Source organism: Symsagittifera roscoffensis, chromosome 9 (assembly GCF_963678635.1).
Source record: "Symsagittifera roscoffensis chromosome 9, txSymRosc1.1, whole genome shotgun sequence".
In the NCBI taxonomy this organism is placed as follows: domain Eukaryota; kingdom Metazoa; phylum Xenacoelomorpha; order Acoela; family Convolutidae; genus Symsagittifera; species Symsagittifera roscoffensis.
The window spans coordinates 47,243,476-47,270,777 of record NC_087070.1 but is presented as its reverse complement, the minus strand read 5'-3'; the positions used below and the strand labels follow the sequence as shown (position 1 = coordinate 47,270,777).

At 43.1% G+C, this 27,302-nt stretch overlaps 1 protein-coding gene across 5 annotated transcripts in view; it reads left to right on the top strand.

The window, feature by feature from the left end:
- The window catches only part of LOC134854290 (acetylcholinesterase-like), a 102,570-nt gene that overhangs the window by 28,947 nt on the left and 46,321 nt on the right, over window positions 1-27,302 (top strand). For all 5 annotated transcript variants that reach the window (XM_063870484.1, XM_063870485.1, XM_063870487.1 and 2 more), the window contains 4 exons: window positions 2,180-2,303; window positions 2,858-3,092; window positions 4,180-4,318; window positions 5,799-5,959. In XM_063870484.1, coding sequence (XP_063726554.1) covers window positions 2,180-2,303; window positions 2,858-3,092; window positions 4,180-4,318; window positions 5,799-5,959 — 659 coding nt within the window. The remainder of the gene's footprint in view (window positions 1-2,179; window positions 2,304-2,857; window positions 3,093-4,179; window positions 4,319-5,798; window positions 5,960-27,302) is intronic.

The window sequence follows — 27,302 nt, the reverse complement described above, 5'->3', positions numbered from 1 at the left end:
TTGATGAAAGGATAAAAATGAAAAATTTCAAAAAATGTTTTTTGAAAACCACCTTCCACACGCTATTTAAAGTACAAATTGATATTTTATAACAGACGAACAAGCTTGCCTCAATCCAAATTGGATCGAATTTTTATGTAGATTAAATTTCCACTTACGCGTTAATAGCACGAGTATTATCGCGCGTTAATTGTCTCAAATTGACCAAATTGTCCAAATTTAATTTACGCAATTTCACACAAAACGATTGCAGGTGAAAGTTCTTTTTAAATTTGAGCTTAGGGCAACAGTACTTTGCAATGATGTTTTAAAAAATCCCCGCCAGTAAAAAAGTCGAATTTTGTATGGAGAAAAATAAGCACATCGAGCACAAATATACCGTCACTTTCTTCAAAAGTCGGAACAAAAACTGGAAAACATAAAAACAACTTCAAATTTTCTAAAACTATTCAATAACCACGAGAAAATTTTAACCGATTTATTGATATAATCACTTACTTAAGCAGCTCCACAGAGTTTCTATGGCAGCATTTTTGAAATATATAATGTAAGATTTAAAGTAAAATTTTGGGTAACAAAAAAATTTGAGTTTACCGTCAGAAAAGGTCCACAAGAGAAAAATTTAACAAAAATGTCCCCATCTGTGTAAATTTCGGGCTCTCGTAAAAATAAAAAGTTTCAAATTGCGGATATAAATGTGCATTTTAAATTTTACAGCTTCTGCAACAGATCCTTCAACTTCGCATAGCGGTTCAAACTCAATACAATGCCATTTAAATCAATAATTTCAATTACCTAGGGATGTTTTTTTTGTTGTATTCAAATGCTTACGATTAAACAATATAATGTTTTTTTGAGCTTTTTTGAAAAAAAACATATATCATCAATCTCTTCTCCGTATAACTCACAAAAAATGTCGTCAAATTTTTTGTGTTTTCTACCTTTGATTTTTAAAAGTTTCAACTATTGTAACTCCTTCATCAAACCTAAAGTACATAGCCTAATTACGACAAATATTCTAAACACAAAATTAGCCTGTGCGTGCAATCGCGTACAAGTCTGTATTGTGTATGCGAATGCTTGTATATAAATAGCTGTATTTTTTCATCAACGCTACTTGGCTGTCTCCTCTCAAAAATCTTTCGATTGCTTTAAAAAAAATAACTGAAACTGTGTCTAATTTTAGAGTTCGTTTTTTCGCAAGATGTCGCAAAAATCTTGCATGACCTTCGGAAAACATTAAGCATATTTTAAAAAAACTGTAAGTTTTGGTCGACAGGGGAGTCATACTGAAGGCTTCAACTCGTGACCTAAGCCAACGTGTTTTGGAAAAATCATACCAATCGTTATTAATCTTTATCACGGGCCCTAATGAAACCTCTGTCGATCAAACACAAAAAAGGCAGTTAAAATCCGTTTGAATTGTCAATTTTGTTTGTGTATATATATATATACAAACAAAATTGACAATTCAAACGGATTTTTCCAGTTTGGGTTGAGAATAGTCAAAAGTTGTGTAAAAATTTTTCCGAAATTATTTTGGTGCAAATTATTTTGGAAGTTTGCGTCCATCCAGCTGGTATTAAAATATGTTTGGCCTGTTTTAATCAATCGAAGATTATGTTCAAACTACTGGTTCAATCGATACAATCGATAAGGAGCCTATATCAAAGTGAGCCTCAAAATGAAGCCCAACAAATTTTAGGGATCATAATCACGCAAAAAGTGCAGTATTTTTACCCTTCGTTTTATACTCTTCTGTTTGCACGGAGAATACACCCTTCTTATAGTTGTTTGGGCGGCTCTGTTAGACCTTGTTTTCTTTTGGTTGTTTATCGCATGATCAGGTAGTTAAAACGTAATTGTAGATTGACTAAAGCAGGCCAAAACTGACCCAGTTTAAAGTTAAATTTTAGGCCCGATTTTAGCAGAACAGATTGCACCTTAGTAATTCTGACAAAATTCTAAGCAGCTGCTGTTGGCTTGTTTTCTTGTCTAATCTTAACCAAATTTGAAAAAGTTTGCCTCGATAATTTCCGAGTTATATTTGCTGTTGATTTTTTTTCTAATTTTTTGCAAGTATATTGGCAATCGGAGCATTCTGATCTACGGGCTGACCAATCAACAAATTTAGTTGTTCAAATCGATTAGTTATTTAACTATGCGTGCTTTTATTTAGTTCCGCTGATCCATACAAAGTTTGGCCCCATTCAGGGCAGACAGGATTATGACCCGAACAACAAGATGGACCAGGAATTCTATGGGGGAATACCCTACGCCAAAACACCAGTGGGAATAAAAAGGTTGTGATTATTCATACTCATATATTTTACCATGAAGCCCCACCTCATAAACACAAACAGTTCATGAGGGCATGTATCAAAAACCAGAGTAGTTTTTGATGATGACAAGAAATTCAAAAACTAAACATTTAAATAATAAATTTTAAAAAAAATTAAATAAAAGTTTCGTTTAACTTATGATCAAAATTTACTGTTGAATTCAAAGTCAAATATCCAAAAAAAGCGAGTCTAGGAATTTGCGAAGGGGCAAAATATTGACTTTTCATTGGCCGAGTTGATATCGCAGAATCAATCTGGACGACCTAAAATTAAAAAAAAACATCCAAAATCTACAAAAAAACCTATACTGAAATTTAAAAAAAAAATTTTTTTTCTGCTAAAATCTTAAGTCTACGTGTGTACAACCACTGAAGCAAAAACAGGCAAAAAAAAATATGTGGAATCTTTGATTTTTATCTGAAAAAAATAGAAAAAATGGACCCGCAGTGATGTTGAAAGAAGACAAATTTTGCACAATATTGCATTTTACAGAAAGAAGTTTATTTCTTTTAAAGATTTGAGCGTCCTGAGAGGTGGACGGAGAAATACGCGGGCGTACTTGACGGAATCAATTTCAAGCCCCCCTGTCCGCAGTTCTCCTGGTCCCCCCTCACAGCATCATTCGAGGGCAGAGACCAGTACAACCAATCCAGGGTCCCCACTAGTTCCGACTGTCTGTACTTGAATATATGGAGACCGGCGTTTCCGTCCAGAGGCGACAACCCGAATAATCATTACTTAAGTGTACTGGTGAGTATTCATAACCCGGGTTGAAATTCAAAATTGTATAACTTTTTTGCACTGTTTTGATCAGGGGCGGATCTAAGATTTTCTCGAGGGGAGGGGGCAGATTTTCAAAAAGATTTCGAAATTTTGTTGACCTTTTTTAGGTTGACCAATATGATTTTCCAGGCTCTCAAGAATTTTTATAAAGACCCTATTTTACCAAAATTTCTGGCGAAAGTTTTATAAAACAGACCAAAAAAAGGCGTTTTAGGCACCAAAAAAGGCGTTTTAGGCAATTTTAGAGGAAAGCGGCGCGCGCTTTCCTCTAAAGTTCAGTATATATTCTCGCCGAAGGTTTCTTTAGAAAAAATTTAGTGTCCGCCAGCCAAAAATGGATATATTAAAATAGTACAAAGGTGGGACGGCAGGGGATTGAATCCTTCAGAGATAAAAACGTCCGCTCGATTAGCGATTTATAGTTTTCAATCAGTAGGTTGCTGGTTCAAATCCATTAATAAACTGTTATCACTTTCAATTAGCAGAAGGAATACTGAAAAATGTGAACGTTTTGACACAGTTTTTTCTGTTTGACTATAAAATTTTGCGTTCGCGTTTGTTGTCCCGGCGTATTTTTTTTATTCAGTTGCTTTTACGAGTCAAAACTACGAGTGCTTTTACGAGGCATGAAAACTTAAAATTGATTTAATCATTTAAATAAATTAATTAAACTTGCTAAGTACATTTGTAGAAAAAATAATTTTAAACATCTGCTCTCTTTACTCAAAATAACCTCCCCCCATCCCCATTTTTTTTAGTTTTTGATGCAAGCAATGATTTACCTTGTTGTTTAATGACTAATTTTAATTCACTTTACAGTTTTGAGAAAAAAAATTCGCTATAGATGCTTATAAATTGCTGCTCAGTTTCTACTTTTAGAGTTTTTCTTACGATTATATAATCAAAGTGCTCCTATTACTGGATCTAGTGGTGCATTATGGTCCATTACCCTCCAAAAAATGATCAAACTTATTCCTCTTAATAAATTCTCACTTGTGAGAGGAGGGGGAGGGGGTAGTTTAGTTTTAGTTGTGTGTGTGCTATGATTGTGCAGGTGGTGATCTATGAGGAGGACTTCTACATGAACAGACCGGAGGATCCCCTGATGAGTGGGAGTGGGCAGTCGTGGAGCAACGACCTCCTTGTAGTCACCGTCGCTTTCAGATCCGGACTCCTCGGATACTTCAACGGCAGTAAGATTCACTTTCACATTATGAAAAAAATCACAAAAATCATCAGAATTATAATAATATTCAGGTGCGGATCTAGGATTTTCTCCAGATGAAGGGGTGGACTTTCAAAAAAATATTTATCAGTTTTGTCAATTTTTTTCGGTCGACCAAAATGATTTTTCTAGTTCTCCCAGAACACTATATACACTCAAATTTGACCAAAATTTCTGCGCTGCAGGCAAATTTTTGAAGAAAAATAACAAAACAAAAAAAAGGCTTTTATAGGTAGTTTTTTTTTTCAATTTTTTTTTTCAAATTAGTGTCATTTTTCTTCATGGTGTGATAGAAGAATCTGAACGAAAAACTAGAATTTAGGGATATGCGACAGTTTTTGTAGAAAAAATTAGCTAAAAACCACGAAAAAAACTCGTAAAAAAAGTTTAAGTTTTTCAAGCTTAAAAAAAAATTCTAGAAATCCAAAAACTAATTTCACTTGAAAAAAATTTCACTTGATATTTTCAAGGTTTAAATTAAGCATAAATAAGCTAATGTAAGCCTGCTCGCTCGCTCGAAATTAGACGAAAAATCAGTCCGCTGATTATTTGTGGTTCCTCATTTTGCGTGGAGAACAAAATTTTGAAGTAAAAAACTAAAACTCCTCCGAATACAAAGTTCCTCCCCATTTTCAACAAACGGAACGATATTAATAGTAAATTGTTTCTAGTATAGATCCAAACTCAAACATTCTCCTGTTTATATAATTAATCAATTTATCTTCAATTCCAGTTCTGAGACCGCCGTTAGCCAAATAATACCCATTTCCAGATAACTCTTCAAGCAAATCCCCGGCAGAATGTTGATTTAGAAAATCATCGATTGAAAAGGCCCTATGTTAAAAATGAACATATTCTGAAAATAAAACACGTTCAGCCCATACAGTCTATGTCAACATGAACAATCATATCAGAAAAATTCATCAAAGTCCCGAAAAAAGATCCCAGTCTGAAGTTCCCTTAGACATTTAATTTAAAATTTCCATAACATAATGTCATTTCAAGTAAAACAAGTATCAAAAATATCTCTCATGAAAAAATTTTATTGAACAAAGTAATTCTGATTTTCAGAGAAGCCTCAGAAAAATCATCTCAGACATCTCGTCTCAACACCCCATTCCCATCATAAAACTGAAACTATTCTAATTTACAAGTAAAATTAACAATTGCTAGCTGGAGCTAGTTTCTACTAACTTGCACTTTATACAACGCCCTAGATTGGACTATACCATCATCAAAAGAGTAAGAATTATATAGGTGTAATTGAAACTAAAGTTTTTTTTAGAAAAAAAGTCGGAACAACAGGTCTAACACATTTTTGAGAGCGACTGTTGGTCACACAGGGAACGATTATGACTCACACTCAACGCAAATTGAGTTACCATCAATTACGTAATTCAAAACCTAAATTACATCATATCCATTGCATATTAAACTTCTGTTCACAGGCAACGTGGCCCTGTATGATGTGAAGATGGCGCTGGAGTGGGTGCACGAGAACATCCACTCGTTCCGAGGCAACCAGTCCAAGATCACAGTGGTGGGGGCTGGCACGGGGGCTACGCTGGTGTCACTTCTCGCCATCAATCAACGCACCTGGCACAAAAAGGTATGGTCAATCGAACAGTCCGTGCGCTTTTTCCTGGGTCTAGGACAACAGGCCGACGGGACTTCAAGTTGGGTTAAATTTAGGTGAAAAATGATGAGCATAAAACTTGCTTAGAATTTTAGCAAATTTAGTAGGGTTTCATTTGTTTTGCATATAGGGACAGTAGCCGAGCGTATACATGGTGCGTCCCGGCGGTTTCGGCGCCGGTTCGAATCCCGCCTAGGTCATTTCCTTTCTAGAACTCGAATGCGCACCGAACTTGATGGGATGCTCCGTAACCAGGTTCGGTCCCCCCAAAACCCATTTTAACCGTCTTTTCGCTCTAATTTGGTTCAGCCTTGGTTAAGGCTGACCTTTAAAAAGAGCAGTTTGTCTCAAGGACAAATACTGGCCATTTTTGCAGCTTGCTTTGAGTTATGCAGTTTATTGTGGCCGATGTTACCGATGATAAAGCTTGTTAAACATTATAAATTATCCTTATATTTTCAAATTTCCGGAGTTATTTTGCCGAGAAAATACTCATTAATTAAAGTGTTTAAAAACCGTTTTTTTTTTATAATCTTGGAGATTGACGCGCACATTTTGGCGCCCCACAAGGGACACTTTTTTTGTGTTTCCCCAGAATTATTGCTCGTATTCGTATTTTCATACGCTATAAGCCTCGTTGGTAGTGGGGGAGCAAAAGGTTAAACACAAATTAGAACCTTTGAAAATTTGTTAGTGTATTCGTTGCAATTAGTGTTCGTGAAGACCCGATATCGATCACTACTCAGCAGATATTACCACTGCCGGTTGATATGCGACGGCGTCACCCAGGTTGAATTAAGCCGCTACCGATCCCTATTTGGCAGATATTACCATTACTTGTTGATTCGCGGTGGTGTCAGTTAACCGAAGTGAAGCAGGTATTACCATTGCCAGTTGATGTGCGACGGTGTAAGTTAACCAAAGCAGTGAAACTATTGACTCCCCAAACAGGCGAACGAGACAGCACTTCAGGTGTTATTGTGAGTTGAAGACTCTGTGGGTGCAGTTGTACAGGTGAACGAGACAGCACTTCAGAGAGCACTTCAGGTTACGTGGATTGAAGACTCTGTGAGTTCACGTGTTCAGACTCTTCAGCACAGTTGGGTCGGATCTACTTGTGAGTGTAGCTGCTAGGCTCGTGAGTGCAGTTGTTCCGACTCGTGAGAGAGAAACTTCTTCCGGTGCCGAAAATCTCCAAAATCGTCAAAAAACTGTAAGACTCATCTATAAACTTTTTTGTGCAATAAAATTACATACGGTGTCTTATTGTGTATCCCAACTCAAAGCAAGCTACAAGTGGTAATTTTCCCGATACCACAAATTTTTGGGTAATTGTGAGCGGATTGAAAATCCAAAAAATCGGATCATAGACAAGGGGTACTAGACTAGTTTTTTGGATTGGTTTACGACTCGAACCTGCTGACCAACGTTTTCGAAAAATTTTGGGAAAAAAGTAAAAAATCGCCAAAAAATTCGTTAAAACGTCCCCATAATTCTGCGAAACTGTGCTGTAACATGACACCAACCTTATTGTAAGTAGTCTGGTAGCGAAATATCAGGCAAATTAAGTTGAGTTTTTTCATCCTCAGGTTTTTTCCGCGTGTGTTGTTGGAACTTAACCAATTTGCCTGCTCCCCCGCCCACATTGATGAAACTGTGAGCCAGTTCGCTTCAAGTAAATATAAGCCGTTTCAGCCCGTCCGATTATTGACTTCGTTGCGCGACACTAATGTTAAGTGGTCAAGTACGGTGATATTAAGTGAGTTAAGTTGAATTCTTTCATCCTCAGGTTTACTCCGTGTGCGTTGTTGGAGTTCAACCTACCTACTTAATTTCCCCACCCCATTGGTACTTTAGCGTAACGTAGCCGACGCATAGGTCTCTTGAGTGTATGGTATTCATTCTAGGAGCTAGTTTCTTGGATCACGCGCTCCGTATACTATCCGCACCGTCCCAAAAGCGCGTGAAAAAGACTTGTTTCACAAAGCCCAGTTTAAGCTTTAACTTTAACGCCAGGTAAAAGTTTGTGGATTTACTTGAGTGAAAATACAGTATGTTCTGAGAGTCGTTTATTTCTGAAATTATTAAGCATGGAAGTTAAGTTTCAGAAGAAAATTAAGAAGTTGTTTGAGAAACGTTGCACTCTCGAAAACGAACTTTGTAAATGCCACGAGATAATTTTAGAATACATAGAGAGTCAGAGTCGTTGCTCAAAAATTGATACTTATATTGAAAAATGTAGGAACTATATAGAGCAAGCGGTCGAGATAAATACTGAGTTGATTGATATGGCTGCAAAAAGTGCCAATCCCGACGAATTGATACCGGCACAGGATATGTGGCTTCATAAGTTGACTCAAAGCAACCATAAAGTTTTGCAGGAAGCTATCACATATAAAACAAGTTTTGAGGCAGTAACAGAGCCGGACAAAATTGATAGCAGCTCAAAAGTTTCTCATCATTCTGAAAAAAGTGAAAAGCCCCGGTCGCATAAAACAGATACCCGCTCTAAGTTGTCGCATCGAAGCAGCCGACATCAGCAATCGGGCTCTCAGAAATCTAGTTATACCGCCGCTCCGTCGAAAACACTTTCTGAGAAAAAGCGCGAATTAATGATTTTAAAGAAACAACAAGAGGAACTTGAGAGGCAGGCAAAGGTATCATTAAGACTGAAAGAACAACAAAGCCGTTTAGAGTTGGAAGAATTGGCTGAGGAACACAGGAAAAAACTGGCAGAAATTGAGTTGAAAGGGCTTGAGTTAGAAGATGAGTTGTCGGAAATCAGTGAGAATGCTGAGGAAAGTGGTTTAACTCGAATCTCTCCACAACTATCAATAGACGAAAAGGATCGTACGCGTCACTGGGTAGAATCTGTCGACCACAATCAGCCTGATGCTGTTGTAGTTCCCAATCAAGAGCAGCACGTTCGTTCAACAGCTCCTGAGGCAACTTATCCTGCATCAACAAATTACTTGGTCTCATCAAGTTTTACAGGCGTGAATAACGGCCACGCAGCTTCTAGTGATCCGGGATTGTATTACAGTAACCACATTCACGGACAACATCATAATTTGTCGAATTTGGTCCGATCGCAGGTTTCCGTTAACAATCCAGTAGGGTTACAGCAGGTCATTCAACCTGTTTCTAATAATTTGCCTCAGCAAACTTTTTTGTCCACTCATCCGGTGCTAGGCAATCCAAACACAGGTTCAGTAGTCCCGGTAACTTCTGAAAACTATTTTGCTCCGCCATCATCTGCAGAAGTTCCTTCTGGTGTAACACCGTTTGTTCCTGCATCAACAGCAGTTAATCATGTTTCTTTAAGTCATCACACTGCAAGATCAGTAGTAGCTGGCTACCAAGCACCTGTAGCCCCATCAGAACAACATATGGGTGTTCCCGTTAGTAGTTATAACTTTTCAAGTGACCACTACAACCCTTATAGTAATTTGTGGAGACCAGCTGTTGCTACCCCTTTAATGTCAACTCAACAGCACTACGTTCCTTCGACAACTGTTTTTTCCGCAGTAACTCCGATTGTTCCTACGAATAATTTTGTTCCTTATACAAGTGGAGGGACTGTGTTCTTTGCGCAGCCTGAAAACTTTTCACATGCTAATCAACCGTTCGTTCCTGATTGTCACGGTAACTCTTCGAATTACACAGAGCCAACTCCCGGTAATTCACCTGGTGCAGACGTCGAGCGTCCACTTTTGACACGAGAGTTGGTTAATATACTCATGCACAGCCAAAAAGATCATCTCCCTGAGTGGAAGCTGACCCAGTTCGATGGCAACCCACTTAATTGGCATGAGTGGTTTGGGCAATTCACATCGACGGTCGATTCAGCCATACTCAGTGACGATGAAAAGCTTACCTATCTGAAAACGCTCGTAGTGGGTAAAGCAAAATCCGCAATCGCTGAGTACAGCTATAGCGGAGTACTATATAAAGACGCATTAGCAACTTTCAAAGAAAATTCGGGCAGCCGCATGCTGTAGTAGGGGCTCACCTAGATAAATTGAGTAAGTTTCCGCCGCTGAAAATGCATAACTCGGAAAATGTAATTGGATTTTCCTCTGCAATTTCTGGACTTGTTGCCGTATTCAAGTCTCTGTCTTTTAACGACGACCTGAAAAGTGTTAACTTACTGAATCAGGCTGTGAGTAAGCTTCCCCCGAACCTTAAGGAGGCATGGTCGATGCAAACCGTAAGACGCCAATGGCATAGACCAACTCTGCTAGATTTCAATGAATGGCTCAAAGAAAAAGCGGAGGGTCATGAGAGGCTGAAAACGATCAATTCTAAGGGTAAGTCTGAAGAACCAGTTAAACAAAAAGTAGTTACAAAAGTGCTTGCAGGTAACACTAAGGTAAGTTCTAAGGATGAGAAAAGTAGAGAAAAGACAAGGTTTCCTCCATGCTCGCTATGCAAAGGGCAGCATGCACTCTGGAACTGTTCCGTGTTCAAAGAGAAAAACGCAACACAAATGGCTAAATATGTAGCAGAACAAAAGCTCTGTTTTTCTTGTTTACAAGGCAACCATACCTTCTGAAAGTGCCAAAAGGCAAGAAAATGCCCAAAACAGGACTGTGAGAACACTCACAATGTGCTTCTTCATGGAGCCGAGAAAGTTTTCCCGCCCAAAGAGGCTGACCGATCACCATCGACTCAAACTAATACAAACACTACTTCTGCAAATAACGCAGCTTGTGTTAAACCTTGTGAGGGAACTGCAAAAGGTATTCTTCCCGTTGCGTTGGTAGATGTGTCCTCTGGTTCGGAAAATTCGAATGCACTAGCACTTTGTGACACCGGTTCCACTCATTCTTGGGTTTCCGCGGCACTCGTTGAACGTCTGAAATTAGTTGGCACGCCCGTAAATGTTACGACCGATGGTTTTAACTCAGCCAAGGTATCTAAAACTTGAGTTCACTTGAAAATTTTCGCAAAGCCCAATGAAAGTGAATTTTCGTTTTCGTTTGTCGCTTTCGTTAAGCACAACATGTATATAGGACCCGATGTTATAAAAGTTTCCGAATTGCAGGTCAAATACCCGCAACTAGCCCCGTTAAAGACGACTGCGTATAATTACAAAGAGATTGAGATAGTTATAGGACAGGACTTCTATCATGCGATAAGACCCCTCGAACATGTCTTCGGAGATGAACTTGACTCACCGTGCGCCGTCCGACTTCCGATAGGTTGGGTCATTAGTGGTCCGTCTCCTGATCGTTCGTCCTTAAATTCTTCTTCCTTTAACTGCGTTACGGACGATACTTCTCTGACCGACCAAATCAAAACTTGGTATGAGTTAGAGTCGTATGGTGCGTTCAAGCAAGTAGATGCCCGTTCCGCCGCAGACAAGCGTGCTTTGTCGATCCTAAAAACTGAAACCGTTCACGATGGTGAGCGTTACACTGTACCGATGCTGTGGAGTGATAATGATGTTAGCTTGCCTAACAATTATTATTCTTCATTAGCCCAATTAAAGTCGTTAGAGAAAAGATTAGATAAAGATCCGTTACTTCGCGAGAAGTATACCGAAACAATCAGAGAAGATATAAGTAAAGGATATGTCATAACCGTCAACCCGCACGATCCCAGCTCACGAGCCGAACGTGAGTGGTATCTTCCACACCATCCGGTTTTGAACGCGAACAAACCCGGCAAGGTGCGCCGTGTGCTCAATGGAGCATCCAAATTTCATGGCACTTCCTTAAATAGATCTCTCTTGGTTGGCCCGGATCTCCGTCAAAATCTTATTTTTGTACTGTTGAGGTTCCGTCAACACAAGTACGCCGTCTCAGCGGACATAGAAGGTATGTTCTTACAAGTTAGAGTACTTGCGCGAGATCAACCGTCTCTCCGTTTTTTGTGGCGGGAGGACCCCACTTCAAGTGTGGTGGTTCACCAATACACCCGTCATATTTTTGGCGCTCGTGATTCACCAACTTGTGCGAATTTCGCGCTACAAAAAACTGCTTCTGATAATCAAGCTGAATGCCCCGAAGCCGCTTCAGCCGTTGTCCAGAAGTTTTATATGGACGACTATCTTGTGTAACATTCGCCCGGAAGATACATATCGACGGATAACAAAACTAAGTCTTAAGACGATTGGCTAGCGTCTAAACAGAGCTTTGCATGTTATTCATCGTCTCTACCAAGCCAGTACTTTTCGGTGTTCTTTCTTACATCGGGTCGACAAAAACGTTACTGCTCTCCGGCTTCGACCAGAACGCTCAAATTAACTGAATTACATGCAAAAATAGTGAGCTCATGGCTGGGTCTCAGTATCCCCAGACCACGAGGTCACTCCTAAAAACAGGGCTACTACTTATTATATTACTATTGTTTTTGTTCAGTAGATAAAAACCATCATCTCCATCGAAGATGGATCAACCATTTCCCCCCAACTCCTAGCTTCTCATCCTTATCAAAATGAATCCAGTTGTTAATTAAATTCAATTCAGGACATGACAAGAAGCTAAAAGTTTATATAAAAGGCTAAAAGTTCCAGTCCCGAAACCCTTCCGGATTCTTGAATCCAGTGAATCAAGCTCCTTAAGTTCAATTTCACGCCAATCCGGAAGGCTGGTTCTCACCCTTCACCGTTGTTGGCAGCGGCCTTGCAACTATTGTAGCAGCACAATAGTTGCAACTTGGAACGTTCTCTGCTATTGTAGTTCGTTGTCGTTTTTCTTTAATCTCGATTTTCGTTCTGTTCGCAATCACAGATAAAGTTGTTCTGTTTTTCTTAGTTCTTTTTCTAAAAATGGCCGCTTCTGACGCTTCTCAGAAATATTACGTCATCACTTCGAAAATTTAAAATTTTAAAATACGGGAATATCCTGACCTTCACCGTTCTGCCAATCATCCGAATAACGTCGTTAATCCTTCGAAATCATCAACTCGGAAGGCCTACTGCTAAAAATTCGAAGTCTGCATAAATTGCATTTTGGCCATTCTGGTCGAATGTCACATACTCCCCGGACAGTCCGGTCAATGTCCTCATTGAATCGCACTATGTTCGTAAAATGGTTACAGTGTCATCGAACAGAATTTACAAAATGCACGAAATTACCTTTATCTACGTCACATCGACTCACTGCAGAATATAAATGGCATCATACTACATCACTATAGCCTTCAAATTCTCTCATTAATCTGCACTCTGAGGATATGACTTAAGATAAAACATATTTTCTGACTTCCAGTGTCAATGTCCCGATTAAAGCTTTTTCTCCTAGATTTAAAAGGTGTTGGCTTGCAGGACAGTCCTGCCAACCAACAAGCTAAAATTATCCTACTATGCTCCTTCCCTTCGGAAATCTTGCTTGTTTATTGTCCTGAATATTAAAACCAAGAAACCTTGTGGTTAGAAAGAACAATGCAACAACCTCCCTCCTCAAGAAGTTACTCAAGTTTTTCATGTCACCACAAAGTGACCAGTCTTCCTAAGTGATTAAAAACAATCATGCAGGCTGGAATATTTAAATATATTCTTCCCTCAAGCCTTTCTAAATAAATAATAAGTGTCTCTAAAGCCACTTCTGTTAAAATCAAAATGCAAATTTATAAATGCAACAATTTCAAAACTCAACAAAATGTTTCAGTTTTCAATTACAACTTGGTTGCTTGGTTTCTCACTTGAGTTTTTCACACACATAAAACAATTCTGAGTTTTGACTTTTCTTCATCATCCCTTTGTTCTCTTCTTTTTTCGTCGTTTAGAAGTTCTAAAACTTCTAAATTCTTCTAATTTTCTTTCTTGCTGCCTCTTGTTTTCTCGACCATTCGTCAATGCTCCATTTCCTCCTCCTGTGACACTGACTCCGCACTTTCGGTTTCCGTGTCTTGTAGCACGTCATTGACTATCCTGACGCTGTTGGAAGCCGTCCTCCAACACTTCTGCTCTTCCACCCTCTGTTTACAGCAAGGTAGGGGATCCACGTTTGATTCTCTGTTTCTACAGAAGCTGTTGTGGAGACACAACGTCACGTTTCTCTCCAAATCTTCTTTCAGCATCTCTGCCTTCTCATTTCCACTACGCTCGCTCGTCCTGGAAATTCTTTTCACAGCGGTGGTCACTGCATTCCGATGGGTCACGAAAGCTCGCTTGAAAGCTCCTGCCCCAATGTCCAGCTGATATTCACTGTATACTCTGCCATGCTTCGACATGTGCTTTTTCGCATACTCGTACAACCATGCAGTCATGTTAGCTCTGAACCATGGCATCAATCGTTTTCTTGCCCATATCTTCTTCACTTCCATTGGAATGTTTAGAACTTTGCACATTGTCTCAAAAAGATCTAAATCTTTTAGACAATCTAATTTCTGCAATTGTTCTCTCGTCGGTGCCTCCTGTCTATTATTTTCTCTCACATGAGCTTCCAGCCATCATATCGCCATTATAACTCCCACTATCACTATTGTTATGGGCTGTGATGAATCTGGTAAACCCATGGAGAGCAGCTCTCCAGAGTCCCAGATCAACACCAGATTACTACGCTTGGGATACCACCAGGTCTGCAGCAAGCAGTGGCAAGGAAACTCGTCATGTGTCAACATGATGCTCCTCCAATTCCGTTTTCCCGAAGCTTCCAGCAATGGTTCCACTTCCATCATCACTCGGTGGATCTCATCATTCTCATCTACTGCATTGTAATCTGTGACAGTTGATCCTCTCTGTTTCTGTTTTTCAAAGTCACTGAAGTTCCCGCTCACATATCCCATGAACTTCTTTCCCAGTATTGACTCCAACTCCTCTTTGGTTCTCTCTGGGACTGCTGAGAACATCTTACATAGTAACTCGTTAGACTTTTCAGACATTCTCGCCAATCTCACACACTTTGGCACTGAGAAAGCTTGATCCACGACCGTTCTTGTACTCTTCACGTCCACAGCCACGAAATGTACAGGGTATCTGCTCTTGCACATTGGAGCCAACGTTGAACCCACCAAATATCGTGCTCCTGATGGTCTACAATAAGTTTCGCTGTGTCTGATGTTCATCTCTGTTTCGATTGCCTCCCTCCATTTTCCTATATACTTCTGCTCAGTCTGCAGAACTCCTGGGAATACTTCTACGCTGATGGCTGTGACCATCTCATGTTTCTGTTCTAGATTCAATAGTGACTCTAAAGAACCAAACATGCTGTAGAATCCCAGTGCTGTCACTAGATTCACATCGGCTCCTCCATGGCAATCTGCTATCAGTTCCGTTTCCGTTCTCGCTTTCATCACTACATTTCCAAACAATACTGTCAACTGCTTGTGTTGTTTCTCCAGGGTTTTCACACAGTCTAGACTTCCACAGACGTGACCCTCTAGTCCACAGACTTCCGCCAGACAGCTGCCACGTTTGACCCAGTCTTCTGGTCCCCAGCCAGGCAACTCCATTTTATCTTCTCCGTTGCTCTTAGAGGCTGTTATCATCACATTATATATGATGTTGAGGTCACGCAGGTTACAGTCCGCATTCAGTTCCCTCTGTATGTCTTGTGTCGCCCGTAATATTGAGTCAGCGTTGGGACTAGGACACCATGATGGCTTCATCAATTCCCACACTGCCATCAAGCTCGTTCTCAGTAATTCATCTGAGAATCCCAACCCAAATTCCACTCTCTTGTCGGATTTTGGTACTGAAGGTGCAGTCACCTCTTCTTCCAAGACCAATCCCAATTTGGCCTGTGGATTGTTAACGCTCTTAGTCGTCACAATTCTGGACGTCCAGAATCTTAGTAACACCGCCTGCTCATAATCAAAGAAGCAATCGCGTATGTCTTCACTCAGGAAAGGATTGTATGCTATCCCTATAATCCCGGACACATAGCTATATGACTTCTTCTTGATCGGTCCACAGTATTCGCTGGATCTCGGCAATGCTCCCATAGATTCTTTAGTGAGCCTCAACTCCTTGTTTGAGAATCTCCTGATCTCGTCTATCTTTTTCATGGGTTCCAATTCTTCAGGTTCTTTCATGTTCACCCTCATCGGTTTACTTTGCTGCATATCCAGCATTGCTAGTAAGAACATGGCTTTCGTTCGCTCATCGCCTTCCCTCAACATTTTAACACAAGTGTTTAATGCAGGTACTGAAATCTGCTCTATCAGGAATCGAATGAAACAGAGAGCGTCTCTCCGCTTTGCACACGCTACTGCTGCTCCCTCCTGGACTATCAGATCCCTCAGATTCGTCATAAGGAAAACTTTTTCCTCCTTTGATCTCTTCCTTTCTTCTGAATCATATTCTTCGCGAGTCAGTCCCATCATGCACCAGGCGAGCCTGAGTTGCAATTCTGTCCTTACGTAAGGTACTGCCACGAGAGCATGTATTCTTGGCGTAGTCCTCATTTCTTCTTCGAAATACCTCAATACTACTGCTTTCCATGGAAGGCTCACTAACTGCTCGATCGTCTCCGCCTCTACGTCAGACGACGCCAAAGTTCCATACGCCGTCTGCTTGAGGGTGGTGCCTTGCAACATCATTTCCAGATAACCCTCCATGGCTTTTTCGTCTTCCAGGGCCATTACATACCCTCTAGCCGAGTTCCGGTATTCCAACATCTCCATGTATCCACCGGTGGGTTCATCTATCGACACTGTCTCCGACACTGTTAGTCGGTTGTATTCCACTGGTGTCAGTTGTCCTGCAACACTTCCTTTTCCATGATTCATGGGAGATGGTTTGAAGTCCCTCATTTTACTCTCTCCACATTGACTGAGTATTTCCATTTCTAAAGTTGCTCCAGTCAGAGTGCGGTCACTCCTTTTGGATTTATAACCGGTTGATTTTATCCCTGCCATCAGAATGGGTGGCACCATCGCTATATCAGTTAATATTCTATCTGTGCCGGACAATTGATAATCACCTTGCCCCAAATCCATAACTTCTTCGACTCGCTTTCTTTTCGCTGAGTTACCAGCTTTCATCGATATTTCTGAATCCACTTTCGTCTTTCCAATTCTCCTCGGCATCACTCTGCTGCCTAACTTCATTTTCATCGCATTGATTTTATCAATCACCATTTTTGATCGCATCGTTCCTCTCCTGGTCCTTGACAGGTACACCACCTCTCCTTCATTGTCCTGCGGTGTCATCTTGATGGGAGAATTCGCTTCACTCTCATCAGTGGCTGAGTCGATCAATAACTCACTCAGTCTCCCTTCACACTCATCAAGCTTGTCAAGTACTTCTCTCATCAAGGGTTGATTGAGACCTGTTTTGAGAATGGACTGGGTCCCATAGCTCTGAATCACAGTCCAGACTTCTTCCATGAACGCCACTCTGTCCAGCTTACATCCCGTCCTACTCTCGTGGTCTCGGTGATGTACTTCCCATTCTTCTTCGGGCAGCGTTCCCAAGAAAGGTACTCTGGCTGAGGCCTCTATTCTTCTCCTTCGAGGTGATTCCATAAGGATTCTCTGGTCGTTATTTCTTGAATTGCCAGGAGAGCTGCTCTCCGGCAAATTCCGTTTCATTTCCTCAAAGGCTGACGGAGGTTCCAGTGTCGAGATGCCTTCATCCGCTGGCTCAGTCGTTTCCAACGTGTCTGCATTATTCTCAAGATCACTGAAGATATTGAAATCCAGGCTGGATGTTCCTCCTGTCGATGCCCTGTCGTCTTCCCCACCAGCTTGATCTTGTTGCATGGGTTCTTCCGTCTGACGGCTTCCACCCTGTCCGTCATCTCCTTCTGACTTGTCCTTGTTCGAGCTCGATGGTCCTTGTTCGTCATTGTCAGCTTCTTCCTGGAATCTCGGTATGAGCAATGTACCGGCTGATTTATCTTCCTCTTCTCCATGGACCACTTTGATTTCTTCGCAACCGAAGGGTGCTAGGAAGGTTCTCGTCTGCAATATTCCTCCCACTTTCATCTCCTTTTTCACACTGGTCAGGATTAATGAGGCTTCAGGCAATTCTGTCCTGCCTCTCATTCTTATCGGAGTTAAGCCTAGTTCCCTCCATTCCTCATCAAATCTTCCAGGCTTGGGAGTACCGGCGTTGCTTATTCTCCTTCTCGTCGCTTGATCCGTGTATGCGAATCGTGTGTACTGTAACACGGCGGCATTTCTCCCTACGAAGCATGGATCCATCGTCACCGAGAAATTCCCTACTCTCCTTTCATTGGCTTCGAATGCTCTCAATCTAGGAGTTTGTACTACGGAGACTGCTCCGAGCAGCATCCTTCTTATCAGAGGGAATTCAGGGATTGCTTCCGGTAGCTTCTTGTAATCGCCCCACTCCTTCGTCTCTTCTCTCACTTTGTGATAGGCTGCTGTGAGACGAGGCACTCTGGTCATTTCACCATTCGTTTTGTCATAGGGCCTCAGATTCCAAAGCTTTGGAACACCTCGATGTGCCCTCTTTCTACTTCTCCCATGCGGTCACAGAAGTGATCGTCAAAATTGATGACTGTCATCTCTGGCTCCGATATTTTCGCAAATAACAGATCTTCACTCATGAGCTCTCGCAATGCGTGCTGCTCACACCAGTTCAGTGTACTACCGTCCACTGCCGATATGAGGTTCAGTTGCAACACCGACCTCCTATATGCTTCCACTTTAACGTCAGGGAACGCAAAGGTGACTGCTGGTCCATAGATCACTGTCACGAACTCCGTGACTCCTCTGATCAGCGCCAAGGGATCGATTCTCATAGCTAAGCTCAAATCTGTTAACAGCGGCATGCCTCCAACATGTCGTCTAACATCTTCCTCTCTTTCAATTGTCTCGTCTTCTCCGGTTCCAAAGCGATTCTGCTGCAAGAGATACTGGATAAGAGTGTGTCTCAGGTCTCTTATTTTGTTCCACGAGTCTGTGGATTTCTTCATATCCAGATTCCTCACTCTCTCTTTCATCTGCTCTGGACAACGTGCCAGTTTCATCAGTCCTCCCAAGTTTCCGTGGGTTATTGCGATCAGTGTCAGAAGTCCATCTAGTCGCAGGTTCTGTATTCCATCCGTAAGCAGTATCGCCGGTCCTTTTACAAAACTCTCCGCTCCGAACGTCACGGACAAGGCTATTAATTCCACTATCGATACTTTCACTACTGCTTGGAGGAATTCCTTTATCAAATAGTGCGAGACTTTCGGGTAAACTTTTGCCAAGAAGGACGCGGTCCATCCGGCTCCCAACCCTTCTAGCATGCTGTCTGTCCTTTCAAATCCCTCCTGTCCCTTCACTTCCTGGGTCCAGAAGGTTTCCAGAGTAATCTGACACATTCTGTTCACGAACTCAGCTGTCTTTTCTCCGGCATTTTCCGCCAGATTCACCTCCTTCAACAAGTAGGCGTGTATCTTAGTGATCATTACTGGGCCTTGCTGAAAAGCATCTGCACCCAGTGCCGCTACTCTCGGATTCAGGTGTAGCCACTGGTTTGCTTCCGGCTTGGTTCTCAGCACCATCGCTTCCAGATGAGCTCTCGTCTCCAGTGAATTCTTTCTTCTCGTGTCTTCACTCGCCACTTCCATTGCTCGGAACCACAAGTCGTTGGACATCGCCGTGATCACTCGATGGTCGTCATCTATTCCTGGTTTCAGTTTGAGTTGCCGACTGAAGTTGGACAGTTCCAACCCCAGCACTTCGTCCAACACCAACATGTGTAGCGCGTGGTCCTTGAACCCTCTCATCGCGTTTGAGATATCTGACCATACTGCAGGCAGTTCAGCCTTAAGTGGCCTCAGGTTCTCCATTTCTATCATGCGATTCGGGGCTGATATGATCACATCATATTTTCCCTCCGAAAGTAAGGCTACCATTGCATACACAAATTTCAGTCCACCCGGGAGATGTGCATATCCCGGAGACAACGCAAATACTACTCTCAACGTCATTTTATTGAATGATCCCTCCTTTGTCGCGTCTACCACTTCACCCATTGACTCCAGGATGTCTTTTATCGCTGGCCATACTGCGTTTTCTGCTGTTGCAGGATCTCTGAGCCTGCTCAGAAAACCTCTACTGTGTAGATGGTCATTGATGCCAGCAAACACAATCGTTATCGGGTTTATTTCTGTCTGCCTTTGTACCCCTATAGCCAATGACACTGATTGCAATAGGTCTAGGTCAACTGCGGCCAGCATTATGACGTCCGGCCAAAACAAAGACTTAGAGGTGTACACGAACTCTGAATTCGCTACTACCATGATTTTGGCCTTTCTCATCTCTGCTTTGTCGTAGGCGGCGAAGATGGTCTCATCTTTCTTTATCGCTGTCAATCCGCCATATCTCTGGGCATCACCATCTTGGTTCACTAGTTTTGGGTACACTCTCTCCTTCACATGACCAGGTGGTGTCGTCAATTGCCTAAATATCTTCACGTGTTGTCCAATCGGCGCTCTCGCCGTCAGGAATCTTCCTGGCCTTTCTTCACGATTCCTCTCATCATGGTTCAATCTCACATCTTGCAACGGTCTTGCATTCACAGGTCCTATTGTGTTGTTGGAGGGCAGTCCCTCCAAGTCGGCAAATCTCAAGGCCGTCGTGGAGCTGAAATTTATGCTAGCGGCTATCAACCAGTCTACGCCGGTTATCGAGTACAATCTGCTGACGGATAGCGTCGCTCCATTCAGCATCCTCCTTGCATCTTCGATGAAGCTCACTCTCTGTAGGTCCAGCTTCATTAGTTCGTCTTTGTATATATGCCAAGGAGACGGTATGGATCGCGACCACATCAATGAGCCTCTGCTCGGTCTCTCCTCTCGACTGGTACTCGTCGTCTCCGATCTAGTGTCCGATCTGGATGTGCCTGCTACTTCCTCGATTGGTTGGTTGACAGGTCCTATCCTTTTCCTAGGATGAATTGTCCTCATCATCGGTGCTTCTCCCAACCGATCTTGTACGTCTGTTCTTCGACCTGGTTCACCGGAGCTTTGTTGCCGGTAATTTGTGACGGCTGGGACCGTACCCAAGCGTGTTTCCAGGTTAGGAGGCACAAAGGTGGTGATCACCGTATCACTCACCGTTCCCTCTTCCTTCAGCACTCCTGTGTCAAAGAGTTCTGCTTCCAGCTCATCCAACCGTTCTAGGAAGACTCGATTCAACCAAGCTTGTCCTTCGACACTGTCGAAGTGGATGCCATCTGTGGTCAGTCTGGCTTGATCCATGGCTCTCAATTCATGTTCAATGTCCGTGAGGATCATTCTTCCGGCATTTCGATTTGCTAGGTTTCTCAAGATGTTGTTCCATCTCATGACTCCCTCGTTGTGCCTTCTTCCTGATGCTGTCAGGCTTCTTGCGTTCATTGGCACCGTGCAAACGGTCAGTACCGCGCAACTGAACTTCTGCCAGAGAGTAGTAAACAAACACACCATCATTGATTCCCACAGTGCTTCCTGCTCATCTGATCCTCTGGAGATATCATTCGTCCCAACTAAGATCATCACATTGGGTATCTTCCCTGGATTCATCAGCTCCACCATGCGATATAATTGGGCAATCGTCGCGCCTCCAAAGGCCATCACCGTGGTGACCCATGAGGTCCTCAAATTCGACAGCACTCTGGCTAAGCTGTCTCCCAATATCAGGTGAGATGTCCCGAGTGGTGGTTGCTGCAGGTTCACAGCCGGGCTCCAGGTAGCTCGATTGAAGCAGGCCCTCGGATCTGTCTCCGGAACTCCCGTGAAATTATACTTCAATTGATTATTCTTCTGCACGTCTATTACACGAGACACTTTCTTCGCTGGCATCTTCCTTACTTTACTCTCTGGGATTCTCGAGTTCCCCATGAGTGGTGTCACGTTACTCATCCCTTGTCTGATTACTGTCTGGGAGAGTTGTACTCTGCCCGTATCGTCAATCGTTCCATAGGGTGCAGTCACCCCGGAACCTGGTGCATTCTTGTTAGCGACCAATCGTCCAGTTTTCTCTATCAGTTTTCTCACTGTCTGTTCTACGACGGGGTCACCCAAGGTGTCGCTAGGATCCGGGATCGTTACTCGATTTGTCTCCATTGGAGGTCGTGTCTCCGTTGTTTGACTCATTTCTCGAGGCGTCAAGAGCTCCATCGGGGACTGCCCACGAGGAATATCCCTTGCAGGTATTACTTTCTCCACGGCCGTTGTCAACGCCACCTGCTCCGATCGCTCTTTGTATTCCTGCCTTAAGCGTTCGATCTCTTGACCCTGCTTTTTGTTGCAGTCTTCAAACAACTTTCTCCACATGTCCCGGTCTTCCTCCATCGCCAGCATGGTCTTCGTCATATCGTCTAACTCCTTCTTCGTACTCCTCAGTTGATCGTTCATCTCGTCCAGATCTTGTATGGTTTGGTTCGTCTGAACCTTCTGTGTTACTTTCGCCCTTTTTGGTGGCACAGCTGCTCTCAGTGGTGAACCAGACGAGGTTACCTCGCTGTTCATCTCCCGATGCATTCTCGTCAGCCCAGGTTTAGGCTTAGAGGGCATTGGCATCTCACCTGGTTGGTATGTCCTAGAACTTCCCAATCCAGGCTCATTCGCCAAGTCACTCCCTGAGAGAGCCCCGTTTCTCCACCTCATCACTCTCATGTTCGGGCGGTCTAGTACTCCTCTTTCTCCATATGCTGCCATCAACAGGACTTCCGTGGGGCGGTCCCCACGGTTGTCGTGCCCCAAGATGTTGATCAGGGCGGTCAGCAACATGACCACCTCTGGGTCCTCCAGAGCGAAGTCTCGTTCGATCAGCCAACGATAGATCGCATCTACCATCGGTCCCACATATGCCTCTGCTAGGTCCATCAATTCATCCAGGTTGAAATTGTCCATAGTGTTCTTTCCAAGTTTGATTTGATTTCGATCTCAAGTTTTGACTCAAGTGAGCAATTAAATGATCAATCAGGATCTAGAAAAGGAATCACGACTGTCACACCTGTCAGTTTCACCTTAATATATATCGTTAAAATTTGCTTAAAGACAGTTCAGATAAAAAGATATTTATCCTAAAATTTATTAAAATCAATTGGTTTCTAAAATTTTGGAATTCGACCTAAGATTGGACAGTCCAAACTTTGGATCTATTCCCAAGATCGTCATCTAGTTGTTCATGGTCACTAACCCCTACTTACCCATGATCTTAATAACCTAACACATAACATAACATAACATAACACACATATCACATATTACATGCAACTTGGTCCTTTGGCCTAACACCCTCTCGCACATCACTCAGCCTATACTTAAGTAATATTTCTTATGTAGATATACTTGTATGTTCGTATCAGAGAATATCACGTGTACAAGCGCGTACAATTCCCGAGGATGCAGTCTTCCTCTATTTGGATCGTACACTGGAAGCGAAAGCTCCTTCACGTCCATTTCCACAAGGAAGTCCCTCAGCCTCGTCAAAGACAAGACTAGGTTTTCTGGGTCCACGTGCTGCTTCTCCGTCGCCCTCGTTACCAAGAAGCACAAGTACTTTCCCGGTATCTGCGACACCGCCGGAGGTAAGGCTGCTACGCCCCCTATCCCTGGTCTTTGCTTCCAAAGGAATTCCACGTTTTTGTATTCCCTCTTAAAATCTGCCGCTAGCGCCGTCCTAAAACTCATGTCTGCGGTGATTGCTATCGCACATGTTCTGTTTGTGAGTATGAAATCACTGTCTGTTTGTATTATGTTACTTGAATATTCATTTGGTAAGTTAAAATATGACTCAACTACCCTGCCTATGTCAGGTTTCTTAGGTTCTTCGCCTGTTTCTGCTTCTAACTCTCCTGTTTCTCTTGCTATTCTTAATTTTTTTATTATCAAGTTTTCAGTGTGGGTAAGTCCTACCCCCACTCCCCGGACAAAATTATCAATCGGCGTCCCCGTCGATCGCATACCTGGTATTAAGTCAAGGTTAGAAGCTGGAATGAGAAGTTGTCCTTCCTGGGCAGCCCAGGAAGGATCCTCTCGTTCGGTCTTAATGTATTTCGCGCTTTCGCGATCTACGTCTTGAATCGTAACGTTGGTCTCTTTAGGGTCTGATGTCATTTCGTTCAGCCACTCTAAGACGCGCAGGTTCGTCTGATCTTGTTCATATGACTGCTGTTGCTCATCGTCAAATTCTACCTCGGGTTTTGACCAGTCGTCAACCCACTCATCGTTATGATCATCGACTATGTCAATGTCTTGTGACACAGTTATTTCTTCTAAACCCACTACTTCCTCCACTACTTTCTTCAGATCTATCCTATCCACTACAAAGTCGTCACCGTAAGGATTGTACTTCTTTCTTGGTCTCGTCCCGTCCTTCCGACGAGTCTGCATCGTGAACGGAAGATCTGGTTCCAAGTTCTTGGGAACCTCTGTCTGTTCGGGATCCTGCCAATCTTCCTCTGCGTAGGGTAAGGTCTCATCGTCCGCTTCGATCTGTTCGTTTGGATCCAGGTCCAGCGGTGTATCTGTACCATCCTCTACGATTTCGTTTCCATCGTTCTTCTGCCTGGTGCCTTTTTCATTGACCTCACAAGCAGGATCCATCATTAGATAACCCCCTTCTTCCATGTCTGCAGGTACACACCAGTCTTCTGTCGATGGATTGTGTGGCTTGATGTTTTCGTAGTGGGCTGCTCGGCCAGTACTCAGTCTATAAAAGCGTCCCTCTTGGTGCACCTCTGTAATCATGAAGGGTCCCCTCCACTTCTTCAGAAGCTTCTTTGTCCCTTTCGGTGGTATAACGTTCTGAAATACCCAAACGTAGTCTCCCACCGAGTAAGCCTTTGCACCAGCTGCTTTCTTGTCGAATCTTTTCCTCTGCCTTGCCTGTGCTTGCTGAGTGTTTCGTCTACACAAGTCGTTCAACTCCTGTTGGCGTCTGATCACATCCCTCACGTAGACCTGTGGGGACGTTTTCTTTCCCTCATATTCTGGGTAGAAGAAGGTTAAGGGTAAAGACTTTTCGTGTCCAGTTAGCATCATGTGTGGACTGACTCCAGTGGTGGAGTGTTGCGTGCTATTATAAGCTCCCATCACCTGCGGAAGGTATCTGTCCCAATCGGTCATGTACCTGGAACAATATACTCTCAGCATCGACACTAACGTCCTATTCTGTCTTTCCACTAAACCGTTCGTTTGAGGGTGGTATGTCGTGGAGTGAGCCTGAGCGACCTGTGAGCGTCTCATAAGCTCTTTCGTAAGCTCTCCTACGAAAGCCGTTCCATTGTCCGATTGAAACGTCATTGGACAACCATGTCTTGCTATCCACGTGTTGATCAGGTGGTCGCATGTCTCTTCCGCCGAGGCTGTTATGCAGGGCACGGCCTCTGCATACTTCGTGAAGTGATCTATCATGACCAAGACTTGGTTATAACCGCTGTCTGTCATGCATATCTTTTGGTGATCTATCTGCACCACCTCGTTGAATTCAGACGACTCAATCGATTGTAAAGGAAATCGTAATTTCCTTGGATCCTTGACCTGTTGGCATGACAGGCACGCTGTTACCCATTTCTCACATGTCTTTTTCATTCCAGGCCACTCAAAGCGCTTCAGGATCCTCTGATACACTTTGTCGATCCCTTGATGGCCCATCTGATCATGCGACCTGAATAATAGTTCTGTCTGATATAGTTGCGGCAACACTATCGCGTTATATTTGTATAAGACCTTGTCTTCTTCTCTTCTCCTGCAAGCCACGATCCCGTCCTTGTTCAGATATAATCTCCCCTCCTTCTGCATGAAGTATTGTCTCAGGATCCTATAGCTATCTTCTTCTAGGTCACCTTTGTCAGGTGCACCGTTTTCTATCCACCTTTTTAGGTTGCTTGTCATGCGATCATTTCTCTGCGCCCTTAGAAGGTCCGAGAGTCTGTATCTCGCCTTCAAGTACGTCTTCATGACTCTCATCTGACTGTTCAGCTCGTTGGGCTGATGTGTGTCTTCTTCCATCTTAACGCACCAAATCTTCGCCAACGGTTGTGTTTCTTGCTGAAACGGCTGAAGATCAGTCCTGACTACCTCTTTCTGCGGCAACAGGCTTATCGAACGTTTCGATACCGCTATCGTTTCTAAGTCATCCGCTGCGTTGTCAAAGACTCTTTCGCTTGGTATTAGGTAGCGATCACTGTCAGGATCCTGGTACACCTCTCTGTCCAGGTCTCTCGCCCGAGTTTCCACTAGTAGCGTGTGTATCGCCAGTTCTGACAGCTCGGATCCCGAACTCGAGTTCCTGTCTGAATAGGTGTCCATTCCTGAGTTTCGGGAATCATCATCCGTCGAAGAGGTTGTGCTGGAGACTGCACGCTCCTCCAGATCATGTCTGTGCTTTCTTCGCATCCATCTGAACTCCCCGGACAAAACCTTGTTCTCTCGGTCCTGTTTCTCATCAGGAATTTCCTTGTTTATCTCAGACTCCCCGGACAAATTTCCTTGTCCCGGGTGTTGATCTTGTGATCGCTGGTTCTTCTCATCATCCTTCTCCCCGGACGAATAGTCTTGCAGCAGATTTTGTTCTACAACTTCACCCTCTTTATCCCGGTCTACAAAGGTGACGGTTTTCTTTCGCTTGCTGCTCCCCTGTTCTTTCTGTCCGTAAGAAGTACTTGTTAAAATCTCCTGGGGTATTGAGGATACTAGTTGCTGAACTATTGTCCTACAATCCCTTTCGTTCTCTTCGTGCTGTCGTCTGGACGGCATGATCTTCACCTTCTCACTGACTGTCAGCGATGCCACTGCTGCTGTCCACTCGGGGTCATCTCTGGTCACTTCTCTTTCTAACAATCCACCCAGCATCCGCATTATTTGTGGTGTGACTTGCACCGTTTTATCCAATAATGAGAGGCTGTTTATATTCATGCGAGAGAGTTCTTGCTGGACCAGGTTCGAGCGCAGCAACAAATCCAAGGGGACCGGATCCTCCTTGGACAGGATCTTTATCTCGGCTGCTTTCTCTACAGGTAACTCAGGGTGCCCTGGAATTGGATGTCCTGATTTATCCAACCATCTCGTTGAGGGAAGCTCTTCATAAGTTTCTTTGTTCAGAAACGAGAATCCCTCCTTTACTTCCGCCTGATTGGCCTGCTTCTGCTCCAATCTTTCATAGAACTCAGTTTTCTTACTGAGGCTGTCAGCATTCTGGTGTTTATCACGCATCCTATGTTCGATTATCATATGGTAGCCATCCAGTCTTACTATCCATCTACCAATATAACTCTGATCCATCGAGTAGGTCTTCAACCAGGATAACGCTCTGTTGTCCACGCGTAACTTGAAGGGAGCGCTCCCCAAGTATGCACGGTACTTCTCCACGAAGGTGACTACTGCAAACATTTCTGCTTTTGGTGCGCCATATTTTATCTCTGTGTCACTCAAGACTTTGATGCAATGGGACGGAGAACTGTTCTTCCGTTCCATTC